The sequence below is a fragment of the Mus caroli genome, chromosome 19 (assembly GCF_900094665.2).
Source record: "Mus caroli chromosome 19, CAROLI_EIJ_v1.1, whole genome shotgun sequence".
Lineage (NCBI taxonomy): Eukaryota > Metazoa > Chordata > Mammalia > Rodentia > Muridae > Mus > Mus caroli.
Window position 1 is genome coordinate 37,614,493 of NC_034588.1, and position 24,253 is coordinate 37,638,745.

At 43.7% G+C, this 24,253-nt stretch overlaps 1 protein-coding gene across 1 annotated transcript in view; it reads right to left on the reverse strand.

The window, feature by feature from the left end:
- Positions 1–415: 415 nt before the first annotated feature.
- Positions 416–24,253, reverse strand: part of Blnk (B cell linker) — a 65,302-nt gene continuing 41,464 nt past the window's right edge. Inside the window, exons 7-17 of the mRNA XM_021152187.1 lie at positions 23,698–23,779; positions 22,323–22,394; positions 17,134–17,203; positions 15,997–16,024; positions 15,153–15,195; positions 11,609–11,693; positions 10,827–10,858; positions 9,059–9,135; positions 7,883–7,966; positions 5,893–6,048; positions 416–781 (exon numbers count right to left, since the gene is read on the reverse strand). Of these exons, the coding sequence (XP_021007846.1) occupies positions 662–781; positions 5,893–6,048; positions 7,883–7,966; positions 9,059–9,135; positions 10,827–10,858; positions 11,609–11,693; positions 15,153–15,195; positions 15,997–16,024; positions 17,134–17,203; positions 22,323–22,394; positions 23,698–23,779 (849 nt within the window). The 3' untranslated portion in view covers positions 416–661. The remainder of the gene's footprint in view (positions 782–5,892; positions 6,049–7,882; positions 7,967–9,058; positions 9,136–10,826; positions 10,859–11,608; positions 11,694–15,152; positions 15,196–15,996; positions 16,025–17,133; positions 17,204–22,322; positions 22,395–23,697; positions 23,780–24,253) is intronic.

Below are 24,253 nucleotides of genomic sequence, written 5' to 3' on the forward strand. Positions count from 1 at the left end.
GCTTTATCTGCCACTCCTTCATTACCTTTAACACTTTAATCTACACATTGTAAGTTCAACTAAAGCTGGGCATGGTGGTGCCTGCCTCTAATCCCAGCACTTGAGAGGGAGAGGCAGATAGATCTCTGAGTTCAAGGCCAGTCTTGTGTACATAGTGCGTTCCAGGACAGCCAGAGCTATACAGTAAGACACTGTTTTCTCTCTTTTTTTTCCCCTCAAAAAGAAAGACAAACACTTTAACTAAGACATAACTGTCAAGCATCAGCAGCAGACAGCCTCACCACATCCAGGTACACTCACTGGCTGCCTCGAAGGGCTAAATTCCCAGCAGCTTTGTCCAATGCAAGAGTATAATTTTTCTTAGTTTAAAAACACAGTATTGCTTTCTTGTATCACTAAAAATGCATCACACCTATTGCTTTTAAATACATTTATTTGGACAATATTAGTATCATAATAACCGAACCTCCCCACCTATGACTTCGTCAGGTCAGGCGATAGAAAAGCTCGTGTGAACGCCCTAGGAAGGAGTAGATTCATTCATTCACGAAGCCTCAGTGGCTTCATTCATCTTTTCTCTCTTACTGCTGATGAGTCATAGCCAGAATATGATGTTTTCTCAAAAGAAGAAACAGAGAACATGTCTGGAACCGTGGTATCGTTATGAAACCTTCACAGCATATTTCAGTCTCGTGGAATCTTTCGTGTTATTCTGACTGTCAATAAGAACCAGGGGGTTGTGCTGGTGACTGTTGACGATTTCCACAACACTTCCGAAGTACTAGAGAAGGAAAACATGGCGGGTCAATTTCCACTTAAGTCCTCTCCATGCCCTCTCTCCACCCCTAACCTCCCCCAACTTTCTCAAGTTGTTCATGGTTACTGGGGCTCAAGTGACACTCTGCTCAGAAGTGTCCATCTACTTTAACAAAGGCTGGATCCTGCATGGGGTAGGTTCTGAACTTTCCTATATTCAGTAAGTCCAAAGCCACACAGACAGCTTCAATTACAATACCTACTTAGACAAGTTACTGATTATGATGTAATATTTGTTTAATTATTTTACTAAATATCTTAAAAATATTTGCTTCTGAGCTGGGCGTGGTGGTGCACGACTTTAACCCTGGAATACAGAGACAGGATGACCCTGCATCAGGGCCAGTGTGGTCTACAGAGTGGCTTCTAGAACAGTCACCTGACTTGAAACCCTGTCTTGAAGATCCAAAAAGAAAAAAACATAAATAATTTAAATTTTTCTTCTTATTGTCAAACATGAAACTGCCATGTGTTAGACTTCTTTATATCCCTCATAAAACACAAATTATCTTCAACGTTGCCCAAATCTTGACAATCTCCCAAAAGCCCATGTGTTAAAGGCTGGGCTCCCACAGTGCTGCTATTGTTAACTTAGTGGGACCTTTAAGAAGCAAGCCTCATAAGAAGTCATTCTAGATGTGCCCTTGAGGGGACCATGGGACCCTGGTCCTTCCTCCTCGTGAGTGATTTCACTCGGCTGTGATGTACTGACTCACCATGGGGTCAAAAACAAGAGGGCCACTCGACTGTTGACTAAGACCTTCAAAACTGAACCAAAATAACCTTTTCATCTTCATAAGTTGACCATGATAGTTGTTTTTGTTATGGTGATGGGAACAAACTGAAACACAATGATAAAATAAGCTGCTCAGGATTCAGTACTAGAAAACTGATTTCCTAGATACATTGGTATTTTTGTTTTCTTTTCTGAACAAGAAAGGGGAGCTTTATGGGTCCTCTTATTTCTATCTATGCTTGGCTGCTTGTAAGCTTAGAGGTAATTCAGTGCCAAAGTACTAATGGAGTTTCCTGCTATATTCTCACCATACATGTTACTCTTTCTATATTTGAATGTCCCGTGTCTATAAGTCTCATTCAAGCATGTCAGAAAGTTTGTTTTGAAAGTTATCCCAGTTTTAAATGAAGGATTAAAGGGCTATAACACAGACCATGGAACAAAGTGCATCGTGCATATAAAAGTCCGTAGTCAACAGTAAGTACCTTTATCTTTTTTTTTTTTTTTTTTTTTTGGTTTTTCGAGACAGGGTTTCTCTGTGTAGCCCTGGCTGTCCTAGAACTCACTTTGTAGACCAGGCTGGCCTCGAACTCAGAAATCCGCCTGCCTCTGCCTCCCGAGTGCTGGGATTAAAGGTGTGCGCCACCACTACCCGGCCATGTATCATGTTTAAAGTAATTGGCCTGCAATAGTTGCATCGTTTATGGAACTGGTGTCTATTGTCTTCACTGTGCCCCTTAACCTGTTAAGTACAGACAGCTATCTGGAAACAAAGCAATTTAAATGTTTTATTGATTGTTTGGATGACTTCCAAGATCTCCACATTGAATAACGATATATTTATAACACTGGACAACTTCTCAAATGAAATAGTTGTGTTTTAGCGTCTGGCCATCTGAGTGATACCCTGTGGAGGAGAGAAGTATGGCCCGGGGCTTTCAGATCCTTTCACCTTTACTCCCTCCCCTGAGCCACTCACTCAGTGCTCTTGCAATTACCAGTGGAATTCCTCTATGAGAAATGCCATGATACATTCGGTGGGGTGGGGGTGAGGGGGGAAGCAGGCACAGAATCTTGTCAAGTCAAATGCAGTCAGGAAAGTTTGAGAAAAAAACAAAAAGGCTAGGAAACGAGCTAACACAAGCTCTTTGATAATGAATTCCAAGTTTTAAAAAATTATGTTTTGAACTCGAGAGACACAGAAGATTTAAATTGAGGAGGAATTATTTGAGACAGGAAGTAGAGTTGATCAAGCACATTTTAATTAACTGATTACTTATTAGTTACACATACACACACACACTATATATATATATATGTATATATATATATATATATATATGTGAAACAATCTTTTAAAACATATGCATAATTGGTATTAGCCCAGATTTTCATTTTCCTGTTTTCATGTTCAGGATATTTAAAACATCACTTTTTCTTACAAATTATTTAAAGGGGAATTTTATAATTGCTTTTCAGTATTACCAGTCACCTTTATAATAATCTAGTACATATTTTAGTCCGAGGGTTAGTTATGCTGAGAGTGGAGTGAGGTGCTGACTTTTAATTCTGAGGTAGAGAAGAAGGCTCTTAGGAACTGAGGAATTCCTGTTAAGTAGTGTGATTTTTTTTTCCCCCTCCTGCAAGGAAGTTCTCAGTCTCTCTGAGAGTTCAGTTTATATCAGAAATTTTCAGGACCTGTGAATAGGACAGCTCCCAGCTCCCCATTTTCATTCCTCTGGAAGGTGAGCTACACCCCTGAGAAGACATGGAAATGAAGCAACTCCTGGGTCTGTCTTGTCAGCATCATCACCCTTACTTCCTAAGAACATTTTAAAAGAGGCTTTTAAGATCGCGCTTGCAGCAGGAATGGAAGTTTTATAAGAGGGAGAAGCAGGCAGGAACCTGTAAGCTTATCTTGAGTCCTTCCATCATCCAGTCCTCTTACTATTGCCAGTGAAACTCTTTTGTGATAAATACAATGATACATTCATTCTGTTTATCTGGCACAGAGTGGAGCCGGAAAGCCAGGCGACTAGGGGAGCCAGTCCGGAGCAAGAGTGAAATCAAGAAGTGTCCAAACCACAAAAATCCTCATCCTGAGACAGGCAGGAGTCAGGACTGTTCCCTCCATACTCTGGGTCTGCGTGGACATAGCGTGTACAATCCCCACCTCTGTCCCACTTGAGGTAGTCATGTACGTAGCCAGGTGGCCAAATTATGAGTTTGACTTCCTCTCTCCCTATAAGGACATGTCCAGCAAAAGAACCTTGGAATTCCTCTTCCTGCAAATGAAGCATTCCCAACAACCAATAACGTCCTAAAATTATCCTGAAAGCCCCCTACCCACTTCCCAAGATTTAAATATTGCTACCCCTAATAAAGGGAAGCTGTTTTACTGAAAACTGTCTCAGAGAAGGCTGTTTCTCTCCAGATAAGCTTCAAGACCTTTGCGCAAAGATGCCCGAATACCCTGAGGGCAGAAGCAGAACCTGCGAGCAGCAAGCCAAGCTAAGTGCACTAGGAAACTAAAGGGCTGAGACATAAACTAGAACAATTATTTAATGTTATTTAATGACAATGATTTAATCGGCAATGCAATTCTGCGCTTGATTAGTGTTCTCAGACAACTCAGGAAAGAGTTCGCATTTCTAATCACCTGAGACTTTATTTAAAGCCTCAAGCTATAAAAACCCTTGAAGGAAACACAGAGGGAAAACGTGATGTCACTGGATTTGGTGATGACTCCCTGGATGTGACAAAAGAACACAGGCACCAAAGCCAAGTTACATAGATGAGGGTACATAAAATTCAATCTGTTTGTCTGTCAGAGAACAAAATCAACAGTTAAAAGGTAAAGCAAGTAACGAGGGGAGTATGTTCCTACGTTCCCAAACTCAGAGCCGGCCGTGGTGGTGCACGACCTTAATACCAGAAAGGCAGAGGCAAACTGGACAGCAAGAATAGGAATACTTGATTGGAATGTGTACAAAGGAGTGAGATAAACATTTATGTAAAAATGATGTATAGGTGACCAATCAACATATAAAAAGATGCTGAGCAATACTAATCATCAGAGGAACTTGAATGAGGTACCACGGCACATCCATTAAGATGGCTGCTATAATAAACAACTCAGAAATAATAAGTCACCAGTACTGGGGGGTGGGGTGGGGGGCGTTGTTGAGTGCTCATATATTGTTGGTGGGGCTGTATAATGATGCTGCATGCCCCTCTGTAACCTAAACATAACCAAGAGGTCTATGAAAGTATTTTGATCTGTGTGTCTTAACCACATTTTTGTTTTTGAAAGCAAAATATCTTGCCTATAACTATTCAACTAACAATTGAATTCATTCATGCAGCATCGACTAAAGTTAGCCATTGTACTCCAGGTCTGGAAAGGCACAGTGAATATGACATAGCCAGTGCCTCAGAACTGGAAAAAAACAGATGCATCAGTAATTATGATTTTTTTTTAAACCATGCTGGATTTGGAAAAAGGTCTGTCTCCTTTTGAAAATACCTTTTTATGCCGGGCGGTGGTGGCGCACGCCTTTAATCCCAGCACTCGGAAGGCAGAGGCAGGCAGATTTCTGAGTTCGAGGCCAGCCTGGTTACAGAGTGAGTTCCAGGACAACCAGGGCTACACAGAGAAACCCTATCTCAAAAAACCAAAACCAAAAATAAAAGAAAGAATGCTGGGTAGACATAGCCTGCATGTAATTCTAGAATTCAGAAGACAGATCCAGGGGACACCTGGAAAAAGAGGCTTGCTAGAGTAGCCATATCCAATCAAAAGACCCTTCTTTAAGCAATAAGGGGAATAGCAATCAAGAAACACTTCTAAATATTAGCCTTGGACCTTCATAGAACCCCTGCCACACATGCACACCATACACACAGACATATGTAATTTAAAAGTTAGACAAAAATACTAGCATAGGCATCACACTTTCTTCTGACTTCCCACAGGATATACTACTACACAATGTGCATCATATACTATGTTATATAGTATATCAAATCATGATATTTCACCTTATTTCCTGCTTATGACATATATAACAACCCTAAGACCAAGTACTTTCTCACTTTTTTCCTTTATCTCTGGCACCTAAAAGAGCAATGTGCCGCTGTGTTCAATACATAGATATAGAGCTGAGCTGAAGAGAAGTTACCAGCCAGCCGCAGTGATACTTTCCCGAAATCCTATACTCAGGAGGATTACGAGTTCAAGGCCAGCCTGGGCTAGGGAGTGTTAGGCCCACCTAGGCTACATATTATGACTATGTCTCTAAATAAGGAAATAAAGAAACAGAGAAATAACGGCTACTAACCTCTTCACCATTTTTCTTCTTTCCCAAAGCATACTGTTTGGTTGCTTCAATAAACCGAACAGGAATGTTATACACTCGCTTGTTAAAGAACGCAACTAGGGTGTACGGCTGCTTGGAATCGTGGCCAGAGCTCTTCCGAATAAGAAACGATCCGTCCTGTTTAGGCAGAGTGACAATATTAGTTATAGATCCTTAAGCTAGATTTCAGTGTGTGAAGAGTAGTTTATCACTTTCAGATAGTATTTAGCTCCATGTTTTTGTTATTGATTAGAATTTGTTGTGTTATTTTCCATGAATAATACTTTTTATTAAAATGGATACTCAGAGCCGGGCGTGGTGGCGCACGCCTTTAATCCCAGCACTCGGGAGGCAGAGGCAGGCGGATTTCTGAGTTCGAGGCCAGCCTGGTCTACAAAGTGAGTGCCAGGACAGCCAGGGCTACACAGAGAAACCCTGTCTCGAAAAACCAAAAAAAAAAAAAAAAAAAAAAATGGATACTCAGACAAACTTGAGTGAAGCCAGTACTAGCGTTTAATGTGCCGACTGAGGCATTGTGCTTGCTGGGATTTAGAAACGTAAAAGGACATGGTAAGATCACTGACGAGAGTCTCTGGAGTTAGAGCCCATGTTTATAAGTTCCTTAAGTAAAAATCTACACAGTAAGAAGGCAGAGGCTGGAAATTCAAGCTTTTAGCTTAAGAAAACGCTCCCCTCAATAGACTTATTTTAAGGTAGAAAAACTATTTAAAAAAATTCAATGTGTATTAAATACTTTATTAAAATAGCTTAGAATCATACATTTAAAAAATTATAGCAAAGCGCGTGACCTAAAAGATAGGAAGAAGAAATGCAAAAATGGTGTTCAGCCTCAGGAAGGAATTTGAAAAGACAAAAAGACCTATTATTTATTCCTCAGAAACAAAGGAATAACATTCACAAGGTTTCTGTAGACTAAGTAAGGTCTAATAGATTTCATGTGTGACCCGAAGTAAGCCAACGGAGACAGCCACAGCATTTAAAAATGGACTGCAGTGTCGTGAGCCAGACTGTGATGACCACCCAAGAGTCACAGAGGCCTGAGGACAACTCTTGCTGCTGACTGTCCTGTCCGCTCCAAAGGCGGCGGGCGGAGTCAACCAAGGCTCACTGTGACAGCAAAGCTGAAACCTCACCGACCTCTGGGAAGCCCTGACCATTTAAGCACTAGCTCGATAGCCCTTCCCTGGGGGGCTAGCTAAGGAGGTGGACAGGGGTTGGTTCAAAACACAAGCCTCTAGCATTGTGAGTCATAAGAAAGTAAGGATGTGATTGGCCCATTCAAACAGGTTGTTGCTGCTCCAAAACACACCCTCTCCCAAACCCAGTCTCTCTCCAGGGCCACCTTTCCTGCACTGGGGCCCATAAAAGGGAGGTCTACTTTTCCCTAACTAGAATGGGCTGGACAAGAAAGAAGGAAAAACCGAGGAAAACTTTAACTTGTTGAACGCAGCCTTAGAAGACCTTCTGATCTACCGACGATTTCTGTCTAGGCAGAGCAAAAAACCCTCACCAGCTGATTGGTGACATTTTCACAGGGAATTGAGGGTTTTGTTTGCTTGTTTTTGTTTTGTTTTTTAAATGGGAGAACAGAGGAAGTGAAAAGGAAACTTTAACCTTCCACTGTCCCATCTGTCCCCAGTGTTGAGCTCTCAAAAAAAAAAATATTTCCAGGTAGTGTCTTCTGCCTTTATCCATATCCTAAGTCCTGTGAGCTGGTTCAACATGGCCTATCCTCTCTCTCCTTGCTCCTCAGAGCCTGGGCTCCAGCTGCATCAGGTCTTCCCCAGACCTCCCTGCCCCCTGCTTCTCTCTATTGTTTGAGGGTAGTGGGCACCCTGGAGCTTTGAATTGAAAGACAAACAGGAAGGAGATGAAAGAGCAAAGCAGCAGGTGCTCTGCACCTAACCCAAGCAACAACTACTAGTTGGCTTAAGTTTGTAGGTGTCCCAACCTTGTTGGATCTGTGCAAGGCCTCTTCAGCAGACTTGCGGTCACAGGCGCCAGCATACCAGGGCTTACCGAGCAGTTCAGCCTCCTGGGAGACAGAAGCATTGTGAAACAGGAGATGGTTCTCAAAGGAAATGAAAATTTAACCTCGTGCTTAAGTGGCCCATTTTGCAAAACCAAAGACGGGAACAATAATCGACATCTTTACCAGTAATGTCAAAGTGAGTTTGTTTCATGCTTCCTTTGGCCAACCACAGAGATTATGTGGCTAGCTAGCTCATTCCCATTTGGCCTTAAGCTGTAAATTTAGTCTTAAAACATAAATGGACCTCACTAGATTCCTGAACCATTTTCCTCCTGAATGAAATCTTTACTCTTTTTTTATTGTGCTAATATTCTCTTTAAATTTTTTTATTTTTATTTTATGTGTATTGGTGTTTTGCCTGCATGTATGCATCAGTGTGGTTGTTTGATCCTGGAGTTACAGACAGTTGTGAGCAAGTGTGTCAGTGTATCATCACTAGATGCTGCTTCTCGGGAGCTGTCCACCTTGCGTTTTGAATTAGCATCACTCACTGAGATGGAGCTCCAGGACTAAGCTAGGCTGGCTGCCAGCCCACCCTGGGGATCTCCGTTTCTGTCTCTCCGGGCTGGGATTAGAAGTACACAGATAGCATCCCACTCCTTTTTTTATTTCATTTTCTTCTATTCTGTTTTTTTGGGGGGTGGAAATCGGATTCAAATCCTCAATGCTACTTGTTCACTTGTCACCTTCAAGGGCACACAGTGTCCTTTCTGTCTCTTTATGCTGTTCTGTTTGATAGAGGTTTTAACATCCTAAGCCTCCACAGGTCTATTCTGAGGAAACTATAAAGTTTAAATAAATGTGAGAGGACTAACAACAAAAACAACACATTCTGTCATTGTTTTAAAGAAACACTGTTATTTGGGGCATCTGGAATAGAAACAAGAATAAATGGGGCGAGGTCTCTCTTAGTCACTGAAACAAACAAACAAACAAAACAAAGCAAAAAAACACAGGATATTCTGCATCCATCGGACCAACTCAGTTAAAATCCAGACTCCATCCTGAGCTATACTCCAAGCTGTCTTTTCAGAAGACATGCCCTTTCCTGAAATCCACTGGAAATAATCCACCAATGTCAAGCTCATGCCCTACCTGGTCTGCAAACGTCGAATTAAATGGGAAGCTGTGGAACGGTCCATCTGCAGCTGGGCTCCCCCCTTCTGGGAACCCTGGAAGAGATTTGGAAACTCCATTAATCTTCAGTCGTTTCTGAGCAGGTACAGTGCCTATGCCTCACTACTGCAGGAGCTCTCAGAGCCACACACACAGCTGAAAACTCCTCAGGACTGCTCAGAGGGGGGCCCCAGGACCCCTTTAAATCCTCAAGATCCTTCCAGATGTTTGAGAGGTCTTTGTTGTTGGCAAATCTTATCTTTGAAAAGCCAAGGTTTTCCTCACCTATTGCAACAAGCATAGCAATAGACTGTTGGCTCCAGAATTTAAAAGTTCTGCCAAGTTGGACCTGGCAATGCAGTCTGTAATATCAATTACAAGGAAACTGAGGCAGGAGGAGCCCAAGTTCAAGGCCAGCCTGGGCTACACAGTAAGACCCTGTCTTAGGAGTAAGTAAAATTTGTAAAATGTAATCCAGTGCCGCTCTATAGACACACACACACACACACAAGCACACGCATGTTATATTTAGTTTGGAATAGTTTTCATAAAAATATTTATGTTAGTGTGTAATGAGTCCAATGTAATTTTTAAATGGGTTATTTAATAGTTTTATTTTTTAAGTTTAATAATGAGAAGCAGTTTCTTCATGCTCCATTTTGAGACTTATCCAGTGCATAAAACAAGGAAGTAGTCAGTCCACATATCCATGGCTTTAACCTACAGCTTTGAAAATGACCTATTTGGTAAGTGTGTTATATTTTTGTCATTAAATTAATTAATTTTTTTTATTTTATTATGCAGGGTAATCTTCACGAACACATTTAAAGGATTTTGACATGTCTCCTCCATTTCCTTTCACTGACAGCTTTAGTTTATAACGTATTTATTATTAATAGGAAGAAATGTTTAAACAAAAGGTATTTTTGACTCGCCAGGGAATTTTAAAAGTATTAAAAGTGGTTTCAAAGGGAAAATGTTTGAGAATCCTTGCATTAAAGCAAAAACTCCCTCAAGTTTACAGTCTGACTAATAGAAACACAAGAAGTAGAAAAAACACCGTTTCTCTGTCTCTCTTGTCTCTCTGCCTGATGTGGATCTAGTCATTGGGATATATATATATATATATATATATATATATATATATATATATATGAGACAACAAAATGTTTTGCCTTCCTGGAAGTTGAATTTTAAAGGACTGAGCAATCAAGACAGAAGCGACTTTACCCACTCAGCATCAAGTGTCTTGGAGTAGGAGCTGTTGCCTTGTGGGAGTGTGTATGGCCTGGTTGGGGTGTGTGTGGCTTTGTTGAAGGAAGTGTGTTTGTAAGGTGCTGTTTTCCTTGTGAAAATTATACAGTTAATTAACATGTTCACATTTCAGGGCTTATTTTATAGACATATGTAAAGGTCATTAAAACACATTTCAGATTTATATGAAATACCTATCATCTATTGAGAATCTTCTAGATGCCAAGCACTGCTCTGGTTATTTTAATCTGAGTTTTGAAAATAGCTGTATTGTATTTTTTTTCTAAATGCTGCTGACTGATAAGTAAATATTCAACCCATACTAAAGATAGAAAATATTTACCTTTCAAAACAACTCTATGAAATATTTTCCCCCCATTTTACAGTCAAGGAAGCAAATAAAACAGTGGCACAGTGGAAGTGACAGCTTCATTTGCCCCCAGGCTTGGCCCTACCTTCCACCTATGATTGGCCGTCATGATCTTGTACTTACTTGGCAAGGGTACAGGCTTTTGATGGACAGGTCTGCAAGGAAGAAATGCAGGTTATGTGAAAGGCAGAATACAATACAGAATCTGGAGAAGCTGCACCAAAGGATAATTCGATCTAAAGATGGGAGGGACAATAAACCTTTTAGAGAACCAAGATTTTTCCCTTTAGCTTTGAAAAAGGAGGAGCCTTGACTGTAGTACATGCATTAGATGAAACCCGTAGCCTGAAGGATGGGTCTCTGAGATTCTACAGTCTCGGAAGTTGCTTAATAGCTTTCCAGATTTAATTAAGAAGCAATGAAACGCCGATTTCCTGTGCGACCTTGCAGGACAACAAATTCCCATAGCAACAAGAAGAAACTTGTTCTTAAAGGGAAGGATTCTCTTACTAGGGGAAGAACTAGCTCTTGATCTGTTATCCTTGCATTCTGGAGGCTGAAGAAGGAGGGACTTGAATGAAAGGGCAACCTGGCTGCATGCATAGGAATTCCAGGAAAGCTGGGCCTATGGAGTAAGACCTCATCTTTTAAAAACAGACAGACAGACAGAGAGACAAAAGGGTGGGTGATGTGGTTGCTTCCTACTCTTCCAGGCCCCGAGTTCAGTTCCCTGGGCCCACATTGGATGGCTCACAACCATGTAACTCCAGCTCCGGGGCCTCTGATATCCTCTTTACACAGATGTAGCATATACTCACATACATACATAACTACAAAATCAAAATGAAAATATTTTTAAAGTATAAATAAAGACAAAACTAATAAATAAATGGAAGGATACTCACTTCTGGGTGGGAGGAAACACTGGTGACGGTACAGTGTCTTGTCTGTGACTAGACCCTCGGTGGCGCTCAGCAGGAACAGGCTTTTCTGGATTAGGAGAGTCTCACATTAGTATTAAAGTGAAATGCCTGTCCCCATTGCCCAAATACAGCCTCTTTGATCAGATGTCTTCCCAATATACCCTGTCTTCTAAGGGGTTCTTGGTCTGACTATGCGTCAGCCTTTTGGCGTGCATGCACTCTTAGGACCAAGACTCCCTTCCCGCAGTGGTACAGGTCATGCTAGCTCCTCCGGCAGTGTATACAGAGACAGAACCCATGGGTACAGAGACAGAACTTCAACTGTCTGAGCACAGGTGGGTGCCAAGAGATGAGCAGGCTCCACAGCCTCTGTGTAACTCGTTCTCTGCTGTCAGTGCAGACTTCCTTTGGGTGTTACCGTTACCTTCCTGTGTCTTGATTCGTCATGAGATGTGGTATAAGTAACTTATTGCTGATGAGAGTAAAATCTTAGGATTTATGAATGATCTACTCCTTATGAAAAAATTAACTGAATCTAAATCCATGTCACCCTCAAATGTGAATATCACTTGGATCTCAGCGTGTTCTTGAGGGAGGGTAGAAAATGGGCACAAATATAGAGCTTAAGAAATGTCTGAGCCGGGCGTGGTGGCGCACGCCTTTAATCCCAGCACTCGGGAGGCAGAGGCAGGCGGATTTCTGAGTTCGAGGCCAGCCTGGTCTACAAAGTGAGTTCCAGGACAGCCAGGGCTATACAGAGAAACCCTGTCTCGAAAAACCAAAAAAAAAAAAAAAAATTAAAAAAAAAAAAAAAAAGAAATGTCTGTTGAGGGCTGGTGAGATGGCTCAGTGGGTAAGAGCTCCCAACTGCTCTTCCGAAGGTCCAGAGTTCAAATCCCAGCAACCACATGGTGGCTCACAACCATCCACAACGAGATCTGGCGCCCTCTTCTGGAGTGTCTGAAGACAGCTATAGTGTACTTATATATAATAAATAAATCTTTAAAAAAAAAAAAAAAAGAAAGAAAGAAATGTCTGTTGAAGCCAGATAGCCCATGTCTTTAATCCCAGCAACTTGGGAGGCAGAGGCAGGTTGATCACTGAGTTCAAGATCAGCTTGGTTTACAGAGTGAGTTCCAGGACAGCCAGGGCTACACAGAGGCCCTACCTCGGGGGCTCGGGGATGGGGAATGACTGTTGAAGCCCATAGGGAACTTTACTAGTGGGACATTGAGAAAGGCAAAAGTTACAGGAACTCCATAAGAGAAACCGTGAGAACTTAGTAACTCAAAGCCCAAGTGCACCACCATTCAGGCAGCTTTGACTCTAAAGGTGTTTCAAACAGGTGGCTGGGTTCTTTGAGTTCAAAGAACCATGCTAATTTTATGCTCATTTTTTTTTTAAGCGCAGACATTCCCAAAAGTGCACAATGGAACCACATTAGGTTCCAGCAGCCTTAAGCTCTGAACACATTGTACCGTCTCTATACTGCTAGCCAGGGCCTTGCCTGCTTATAAAACCTCCTCTGTTTTGGTTGAGCTGTGACAGTCCCCATCATTCCAGTAATTTCGATTCCAGAGCTTGTTAGGTCTCTCAGACATCCAGACATGAGAACAAGCTGGACAACAGGATTCCTGGTGATTAGATAAAAGCCAGCATTCCTCAGGGACTTGTGAAACTGGTTCCTATCTGCCAAAAGGAGTCATATGGCTACCTGTGGGGTCTATCGGGATCTTAAAGACCACGGAGACCTCTGGATTCCCTCAGTATCCCCAGTACCTGCTACAGGTTTCAAAGTCTATGCTGGCATCCTAGGCCTTCTCCCTCTCCTGCCAGCTCAGTGTCCCTCCCCCACTCCAGCTGCCCATCCTTCTTATAGCCTGGCCATTCTCACATTTGCTTCTCTTTCTCTAGCTATGCTCCATTCTCCACGTCTTTGGATCTCACTATCCCCACTGGTCTCTCCTGCTTCCCTAACCCAACCATGCTCACTCAACCTTTCTCTCTCTGCCCTAGACATTTCCAGAAGCCTCTGTCTGTCGTCTCTCATGTCTCCAATAAAAACACTGTCCACCTCATGGGTCAGTCTGCTTGGCAGTTTCTTTCCTGTACCCACTCACATACGAGTGGGTTGTTTCTCTGGATTCCGGCCTGAGTTCCCCCCCCTGCCCCCACCCCGCCCTCCCGCCGTCCCCCCCAGTCATGTGTTAGTCTGTCTGTCATCTCAGATTCTTTTAACTGACTACTCACTGGCCACCCCAACAATGGCCAAATGCCAGCTGGAAAAGGAAACTTCAACCTGCACCCCAGCTTGTAAGCAAGCCACGGGCAGTAATTCTTACAGAGTAACCCTCTCCCCTAATAAGGCCCTGCATGGTCTCAAGTCTCTAATTTCCTTATCTGTCTTTCCTTCTCACAGTCCTGAGGTCTCCTCCCCAGGGCAGAGGAGGCTGCTCACCTCCCTTTGGGTTTAGATGGCCTCTACCCAGGCTCTTGGAATGACTATGAAGTAAGCTGCTTGCTAAACTCTGCGGGAAGCCTCTAAACTGCTTCCAAGCAGACTTGGGTTTGGAGACTCCTAGAGCCTTAAAGTTTGCACAGAGGCCCCAGGTCACTAGGACTCTGCTCTGCTCCTGCTTATCAGGCTGGAGAGACTGGAAAGTCATGCAAGGTACGCGAGGGATGTCCAGGAACAGAAAAACTTCAAAGGGGAGGCAGAGGAGGAGGTGGGGGCAGAAACAGCCTGGGGAAAAGAAAGAAGAGGGAAGTAAAATGGGGGGTGGGGGCTCTAATGATGCAGTAAAAGCAGAGAGGAGAGCTGCAGTGTGTGCTCAGGAACAAACAAAAAGGTCACTGTCCCACGAGCAGGGACACCAGCATGCTCTGGGCAGACACTGACTTAGGACAGGGGGGAAGGACACACAGTGTGATTCTGCACAGGGTACCCTTCTGTAAGGAGCTGGGGAGGGCAGGACTTCAATGCCTCTCCGACATCATGAAGGACTCTTACTTTCTCTTCTCAGTCCCCATTCACGCTTTTCAAATACAATTTTTTTTTTAAATGGGGTCATTAAAAAACATGGTTTTGCTTTGTTTTGTTTGTTTTGGGTTGTGGTGAAGCTAATGCGCAGTACGGACACAAGGGGTATTTGAACATTGAAAACTTAGCAACAGAACCTTAAATAAACAGGTTTTTAAAAATTTATTGCCTTGCCTAAGCTGTTCATTCTGAGACATAGTACCACCATATTGCTTCCCAGATGGCTGTGGCCATCAGCAATAGGCAAGAGGCAGATAGGCTGTAGCTTCCTCCACAGCCTATGTCTGCTACGCTCAGGCTCCTAAACGAATGTCGCTGCTCTCTACCACAACACAAACGACCCATCACTTAAAAACGTTGGCTTTCTATTAACAACTGGCTCATAAATAATGAAAGAAATTCAGAATTAAGAGCTTATATGCATATTATTAATTGAAAAATTATTTTTGGAGTACATCCTTAAACCTTCAGAATAAATACATTTACCTTCACAAACATTTGATGCATTCGGTAGGGGAGGAACAGGAGTCTACGTGAAGAGGGGGGAAAAAAAAGGCAAGTCAGCAAATCAGAAGATGGAGATAAAAATCAGAGAACTATGAAATATGCTGTTAGCGACTTGTTGCCGCTGCTCTAAGTCATGACAAAGAAGCTAAGGCAGTTTCTGGCCCAGTCTTCTCATTCATTGAAAACCAGACAAGCTTGTCTCATGGGAGGGGCAGTCCATCTCCTTGTGGGGACATCACTAACCTATCAACAGTATTGATGGACACTGTGACCCGCTCCCCCAGCAATATCTAGGCAGTAGTGCTTGTGCAGTGGACATCGGGCATCTGGGTTTGGTCTTATAGTCCCACTTTCTGTGTATCTGAAGTAATGACCACTGTCAGGCTCTAGAGTAAGCTTGGGTCCAGCCGGGCTGCCTTGCATCATGGGCTGGCCCAGGGTCAGCCTGTTCTGGCTAGAAGCCAAGTTTAGTTTGTGGCTATTTATCTGATACACAGTAGTCTGCCAGTTGCTCTGGGATCAACAAGGCAGGAAATGGACAGGGGCCTTCTGCTATGATGTAGGCATGGATGCCTATCCATTCTCGATTATCTGATGTACACATTTCGGGAGGCCAATAGAATCCAGCAAAGATCAGTGCATAGGAAGTAATATCTTCCCAGCTACTTGATCGTTAGAAGCTTCTCTGGGTTGTCTAGGCAGCAGCTTCAGTTGCTAAGCCTGCTATGTTAAGCACAACCGGATGCACTGATGACCTTAAGAAAGCGGATATCAACTGACATTGCAGGGAATGTGAACACTTTCAAATGCAGAATCAACTTACAGTCTTAAGTGATGTAGCTGGCTTCTTCCTGGGGAATAAAAAATTAGCTGTGTTAAACCCCGAGGGAGATGACATAGAACTATCACCTTTTCCTTAGACCTAAACCATAGCTGTGCAAACAGTGGCCAGGAAGACTGCTCTTGAAGGACAGATAAGGATGGACGGAGGATTTAATTGTGCTGATCTTCCCAACAGACGGAGAAGGGTTAAATGTCTTAGTCAGTGTTCTGCTGCTGTGAAGAGACACCGTGACCAAGGCAACTCTTATAAAGAAAACATTTAACTGGGGCCTTGCTTACAGTTTCAGAGGTTTAGTCTATTATCCTCATGGCAGGAAGCATGGCAGCACGCAGGCAAGTGCTGGAGTAGTAGCTGAGAGCTACATCCTAATCCCATAAGCAGAGAGAGAGAGAGAGAGAGAGAGAGAGAGAGAGAGAGAGAGAGAGAGAGAGTCTGATCCTGGTATGGGCTTTTGAGACCACAAAGGCCACACTCAGTGACACACTTCCTCCAACAAGGCCACATCTCCTAATTCTTTCAAATAGTGCCACTCCCTAAGCATTCAAATCTGTGATCTCTAGCCATCTGAAACTAAGCCCAAATTAAATATTTCCTTTTATGTTTCCTTGGCCATAGTGTCTTATCACAGCAATAGAAAAGCTACCAGTATGGTGTCAGTTAATAGCGTGTCATAATACTCACCCAGCAGATTCCAAAGCCACCTTATATCTCATATGCATCCTATATCCCACAAAATACCCTAATGCATGTTCAGATGTATGAGCACCCTAATGCATGTTCTGATGCCAGGTCCACTCTTATAGGCCATACACTACTTGCAGATAAAACTAGGGAGCAGAAAGTAAAGGTAGAACTTGTTTGGGGGTCTCAGAGCTATCAGGTGCTGAAAATTGGGGTGCCTTGCAGATAACAGTGAGCCAATGAACTCAGAATGTAGCTAAATCTGACTCTATGAGAAGCAAGACTCCTTTTTTCCAACTTTAGTGCCTGCTCCAATAGGAAGGCTGCCATGGGAATGGAGAACTAACAGGAGTCCACATGGCAGTGGCTCCCCACCCCACCCCCAACTCCACACACCCAGATCTCACAGAACCACTAGCCTGAATCAATACTCACCCTGCCCGTGGTAGTGGGGATGGTGCAGCAGGCAAAGATGACTTGGAGTCCCAGACCCCACTGTTTCGACCTGCATAGCACAAACAAGACTCGGTCACTGTGTCTGCCTTTAGGGACAGTTGTATTAGTGAGGCTAACCTTTCAGAGAATGTGTGTTTTGTGTTACTTTTATTGAAGTGTGTGTGTCTAGTGCCACTGAAGCCGAGGGGTAAACTAATGGGCACAGGCGATGAGAAATTTGAAATGTGGGTCAATACAGGTGCCGGGGGATAGTTCAATGGTTGAAGTGCTTGCCACACAAGTGTGAAGACCAGAGTTCAGGTCCCCAGGCTCCCTGTAAATGCCAGGAGGGTGTGGCAACTTCCTTGTAATGCCAGTCTTAGAAGGTAGAGAGATAGGAAACTCAGCAAGACTAACCGTATTGATGAACTCTAAGTTTGATTGTGAGAGCCTGCCTCAGTGAATAAGGTGGGAAACGGATAGATGATGACTCCCAGCATCAATCTGAGGCTTCCGCGTGTACGTGCACCCGTATATCTGTGCCTATACACACGCAAACACACACACACACACACACACACACACAATGCTAACATATAAACTCTGTTGTAGGCCTGTAGGTCCAGATGTCAGTCTAACACTTCAAGATCTCCTTAGACTCATGGGCAAGTTCAAGACCATTCCCTTCATCGAATCTTCTGAAGTCATATAAGGAACTCTTGACCTTGTGTCCACACCCTCCCCACCTTCCTGCCTGAAAACAAAGCCAGGCAATGTGAAGGAGGCCGTACGAGATGATGGGAGTTTCCCTCCAGGCGTGGCTTCCTAGACACTACTCAGTAAGCACAGGGTTCATGATGAGATTTTTTTTGTTGGATCAAACTGAACCGAGTAAACATTGTGTGTGATGTATATGCATGTATGTGCTTGTGCATGTGTGCACAGGAAGCAGAGGAGGATGTCACATGTCCTGTTCCATTATTCTACCTTATCCCTCTTAGATAGGGGCTTTCATTAAACCTGAAGGTAGGCTGACAGCCATCAGGTCCCAGTGACCGTCTTGTCTCTATTCCTCACAGTGCTGGAATTACAGTTGCATATATGTTCATGCCTGACGTTTTACATGCGTGCTTGGAGATCCGATCCATGATCCTGCTTGATCAGTATGCCATATTCACTGAGCATCTCCCAAGCCCCGAATAATCATCTCACTAAGAGACTACTATATAGAGAGGTCCTCAGTTCCTAATGGACATGCAGGAGTTACCCTGTAAGCTCAGGATAGATCTGCTGCCCTCTCTAGTGTTGTAGTTTTCCCGTAAGAACTCAGTTACCAAACACTACTGAGGACCTGGTCTGCGTGTAAGCACTAGGAAGCGCTCACAGGCTCTATGGAAGGTACCCGGAAGGAGAGACATACTGCCCTCATGTATCTCATTCTGAAGAAAAAGGCCCCGGAAAGTATTGATAGTCTGGCCACAGGGTTATTCTCTCAACTTCTGCTCAGAGGCCATCTACTCCTTTTCTTCACACAGTACTTGCTGAGTTGGGTGCTAATGTCACTAAACAGCAGCGTGGGTGGTCCAGACGGCTCTGGGCCTTCACCAGTACCTGATGGTGCCTTCTCCAGGACTGCTCCTACTCATGGCTTAGATACAATTTTAGGAAACATGTAAGAAAGAAAACCGTATTTCTAAGTGTTAGGTCTTAAACTGTCCATATATCCAGAAATGAGCTCAGGCTGGATGGCAGAAGGATTCCAGGCAGTTAGATAATGGCCATCATTCCTCAGGAATGTGTGAAATGCCCCCCCCCCTTCCCACCTGCCTGGAGCCATTCCCTTGGCTCTCCACTGACTACCCCTAAAGTAGTTATTAGCATACCGACAACACCCATGCTGGCCTCCAGGCTCCCTCAGTATCAGAAGAACCTGTTACACACTTCAGAGGCCACACTGGCATCCAGGGCTCACCCCCCTCCCAACCCTCATCTACTCATCCTCCTTATAATCCACTAGATTTGTTCAACACCCCCTCTCTTTCTGTGTGTGTGTGTGTGTGTGTGTGTGTGTGGGTGGGTGGGTGTGTGGGTGTGTGGGTGGTTGTATATGTGTATGTGGGGGGGTATGTGTATGTGGGAGTGTAGCTGTGTATGTATGTATGTGTGTGTGTGTGTATGTGTGTTTATGTGTGTGTCTGCGCATACATGCATGCATGCTGTATTTTCTATCTATTGCTATCTCCACTATTTTCTGCCTCTCCATGCTTCCCTAGCCCTGGCCATGTCCAGTCTGGACTCTTTCAGACACCTCTGGATATTTTCTCTCTCTTACTCACAATGAAAACGTTTCCCTTAATAATGGACTGGTCACATTGACAGGTTTTTGTTTTTTGTTTTTTGTTTTTTTAACTGTGTCTCTTCACATACAGTAAGCTGTACATGTTACATGAAAATAAACTGAAGTGTCCTCTAGCCTTGGTGCATGAGTCCCACTGTGATGGTCTAACCGCTGAGTAATACTAAAGGTTGACACTGCAAGTAGGCTAGCCATACATGTTCAGATAGAAGTCAGGGCAGAGGCGGCAGCCATGCCTGAAACCCAGGAAGTAGGTAAAAGGTCTAAGTCAGACGGCACCCCAACCCCAGCTTTTGTTAGACCCACTGCCTGGATTTTTGTTTTTTGGTTTTTGGTTGTTGTTGTTGTTGTTTACTAAGCTATCCTTTCTTCCATGTCCCCAACCAGCCTGCCAATAGCTTCCCTTTTTTTTCCTCTTTATAAACAGCTTTTAGCCAGCAGACAGGAGAAAGGAGGACCTTCCAGCTCTGCTCTGAGGTACCTTGGAGCTCTTGGGCCAGTGAGGTGGCTCAGCAGGTAAAAGTGATTGCAGACAATCCTGAGGACCTAAGTTCAGTCCCCAGAACCCCTTGGTGAAAGGAAAGACCTGACTTTACAAAGTTGTCCTCTGACCTCCACGTGTGCCCCATGATGTGAGCATGCCCTGTCCCTTGACAAATACAAAACAAAACAAAACAAACAAACAAAAACCTATCATGGCCTTGCATTAGGAAGACAGCATTCTAGTTACTTATCTGTCACCAAAGGGTCTGGGTGACTTCTTACAAACACTGTCTCAGGCGCCCTGTGAAATGGGGACAGTCATCTTATCAAATTCATTTTTGGGGGGTCAGACAACAGGATAAATCTGACAGCCAGAATCAATAGCGCTGGAAGAGGAGCAAACATATCTGATAGCGCTAAAGGCTTGATAGTGAGGGGAAAGGGCCAGATGTTCCGAAGCCAGCTGTGCAGGGCTACATAGTGAGCGATCCTGTCTATACGAAATGTCAGCAAGAGAAACAGAAGCGTGGCTGCCTGAAGTCAGGAGCGGAACTAGCACTGGCTATATACAAATGGACATAAGGGATCTTGGTTGGGTGGGCGGGGAAATGCTCTAAAGTGAGCTGTAGCAATGGTTACATAATGCGTTACTATAAACATCATCGTTCATCAAAGTCATTGACTTTGTACTAAGATGGATGAGATTTATAATCAAATTATAACTCATAAAGGATTAGTAAACAGGATTATAACTAGTGTCTTGTGATCAATACCCCCAGCATCTCTGGGTGTGGCAGAGGGCTAGGGATTGGAGATGCACCATCTGTACCTCCCTAACACCAGGTGGGACAGATGGAGACTCAGAGAGAGCAAGTGGCAGGGTCACCTGAGCTGTGAACCCAGGCAGGCACTTCTCTCTTCAGCCAAGACTCCATATTGTTTTGCTTGCACATCATCCTGGCCTTTCTTCTGGAGAGGAAGGAGGATGCTTCTGTGAGGGAGAATGGAGACAGACAGACTCCTCCCTCTATCACCAGCCAAGCCCTCTGCTCTCCCAGTGTGCAGCCAGACCACGGGGCACATCAGCAGGACCCTGGCAATGGTGTACCTGGCACCCACCTCCCTTTAGCCTCCAGAGCTCCAGCTCTTTGCAAGCATTCTTGGACTCTGGTTGTTGTTGTTGTTGTTGTTGTTGTTAAAGTATGTAGCATACTGTATTCTAAGGCATGCACACAAAAGATTGCACCCAGTAATTCTGGCTGCATTAGTGTGAGGTTCAATTTTCACATTTTGGGGGATTTATAAATTTCAAGGGTTTGTCTGTCTATATATCTATTCATTCATTCGGTTATTTATTTATTTATTTATTTATTTATTTATTTATTTATTTATTTTGGTTTGTTGTTTTTTTCCAAGACAGGGTTTCTCTGTGTAGCCCTGGCTGTTCTAGAACTCACTTTGTAGATCAGGCTAGCCTCAAACTCACAGAGATGCCTCTGCCTCCTGAGTGCTGGGATTGAAGGTTTGCTAAATCACTACCTGGCAAGGATATATTTTCTTTTTCTGAGGAACACAATTTTAAATGATATCTGTTAGAAAGTAGGTGCTCCCCGGTCTGCCCTCAGAGGCTCGGCACTGGTGCCTATATCATCACTAGTCACCAACCCTTTAAAAGCTCCCCCTTGTCACAGCCTCCTCTGTCTTCCAGTCTCGGTATATCTCTCACTCTCTGTCTCTTTGTCTCTATCTCTCTCATATATCCGCTTCAAGACATTTTTTTCTTACCCCCCAACACACACACACACACACACACACACACACACACACACACGCATCTCTTGTGTGAGATCTGCTGCACTATATGATCTTTACAGCATCCCTTGGCTGGGATCAACCCACCAAGGTACTCCAACGATAAATCCTAACCATCTTAGAGAAATACCAGCTTAGAGAAAGCTTAGAAATACAGATTCTATGTATCTTCTCCATTCAAAAGCTGAAGACCATCTAGAGATTTTTACCCTCTCCAAATTCTCACCAGGAGACCAGTCCCTATGGACTAAGCTAACTGGTTTGTTTAAACTGATGGTTCTCATCCAGCTAGAAGTGGAATCCAACTCAGAGATACTTGGCACCATGTGGGGATATTTTTGCCCATCATGTTTAGGGAGATGATTTTGCAGTCTAGTGGGTAGAGGTCAGGCCGCTTCCAGGAAGACTGTGCTCATGGGTAAGACTGAGACTTTGTCCCCTGTCCTAGGAACTTGGGATATAGGTGACTGTCCATGTATGATCTTAGTTATACATATCTTTTGGAACAGATTCAAAAACAAGCCGTACATCTACTTACCTGCGACAGTCCCTGGAGGCAACATGTGCTTTGAGGAACTGTTTGGCTTGGTTGATCTATTCACCATGGGAGCTGAAACACACAAATACACACAGGCAGAGTGATTGCAGACATGTCCCATTGAGGGAAGGTATTGTAGACAGGAACACTGATCAGTCAAACCAGAGAATCTGCAACGATTCCATGGCCCTCATTAATCCCATAAGCCATCCAAAGAAATCTTCTCAGGGGAAGCTCAGGGATGGGTGTATTTATTAGTGATTGAAGAAATGAAAGAAAGATAATCTATTAAAACACATACTGAGTCATCAGAATATCAGAATATCCTGGAAGCTTGGGGGACAAAGTTTCGTTTTGTTTCATTTTAACCAAAAGTATATTACACCTCAACATGGTGATGCCTAATTGATCACGGCGCCTTCCGTTCCATACACAAATTTTTTGAGGTTGTTTGAGGAGAGAAGAGAGGGAACGTGTAGGTGTTGCTTTGTTCACGGGGTGGCTTGGTCTTCAAGCCATGGCTCATGCTTGGGGAAGGGAGGACCTGTTCTCTCTGGCCCAGTTTATTAGATGAGAAGCGTCACCTGAAGAGACATCACCTGCCTGGGACTCTATTTTTCAAAGTCACTATTTCTGGAGGGCGCTGTTTTCCTGTCTGATCTGGAACAATGTATTTGTGATAGCATTTCTTTCCTTCCTTCCTTCCTTCCTTCCTTCCTTCCTTCCTTCCTTCCTTCCTTCCTTCTTTCTTTCTTTCTTTCTTTCTTAGATTTATTTATTGTTATATGTAAGTACATTGTAGCTATCTTCAGACACTCAAGAAAAGAGCATCAGATCTCATTACAGATGGTTGTGAGCCACCATGTGGCTGCTGGGATTTGAACTCAGGACCTTCAGAGGAGCAGTCAATTCTCTTAACCACTGAGCCATCTCTCCAGCCCATGATAGCATTTCTTATTCCCAGCAGGATTTACAGACCACGTGTCCTATAGGCCTGAGACACCGTGGGACTCACAAGCCAGGCTGCAGAGCCCATGATCTCTTGTTTTATCATCCCTCCACAGATTTGCTAGCTGTGCACTATTTATAAGTCAACCCTGTCTGTGGCTCGCGGTCCAGTGAGAGTTAACTGCTGAGAACCATTCTGCGTGAAGGCAGCGGAGGATGATAGCCCAGTGCCTTTATAACCTGGGAATAAACCCGTGAACATGGAAGGAGGAGAAAGGCTCTGAAGCAGATGCGTCCTTAGTCAAGGGGCGGGGCTACAGAGGAGAGGCCCTTGCCCCACCTGAGCTCCCCAGTGCTTATTGGCTGAGCAGCCTGGTGCCAGGCAACTGCTGGAAGCTTTCAAGCACCCCAGAACTCCAAAGCTTACCCTTCTCAGCAGGCGGCGGGCTGCTTTCTCTGGGATGGATATAGTTTTCATCGTTATCTTCCACAGGGACCACATAATCAGCCTAAAAGAAATATAGAGGTGAAGAGAACGCTTGCTATACATTCATAGTTAATTGTGGGAGAAAGAGATATTTTTGTCTATAAAAGCTTTAATGGGCTATAATTCACACACTGTAAAATTGCTTACAATGGGGTACCTTTTGGCATTTAGTTATCCATTGTATCTACAGGGGCTTGCCTACCAGACTCCGCCCCTTGAATGCTAAGTTCATGGCTGCCGGAGTCCCTTAAGAGAAATGGATAATATCAGTTGTATTTTCTGTGATAAAGCATCACAGGAAAATGTGGAGCGGGCTGGAAAGATGGCTCAGTGGTTAAGAGCACTGACTGCTCTTCCAAAGGTCCTGAGTTCAAATCCCAGCAACCACATGGTGGCTCACAACCATCCTTAATGAGACCTGATGCCCTCTTCTGGGGTGTCTGAAGACAGCTACAGTGTACTTACATATAATAAATAAATAAATTTAAAAAAACAT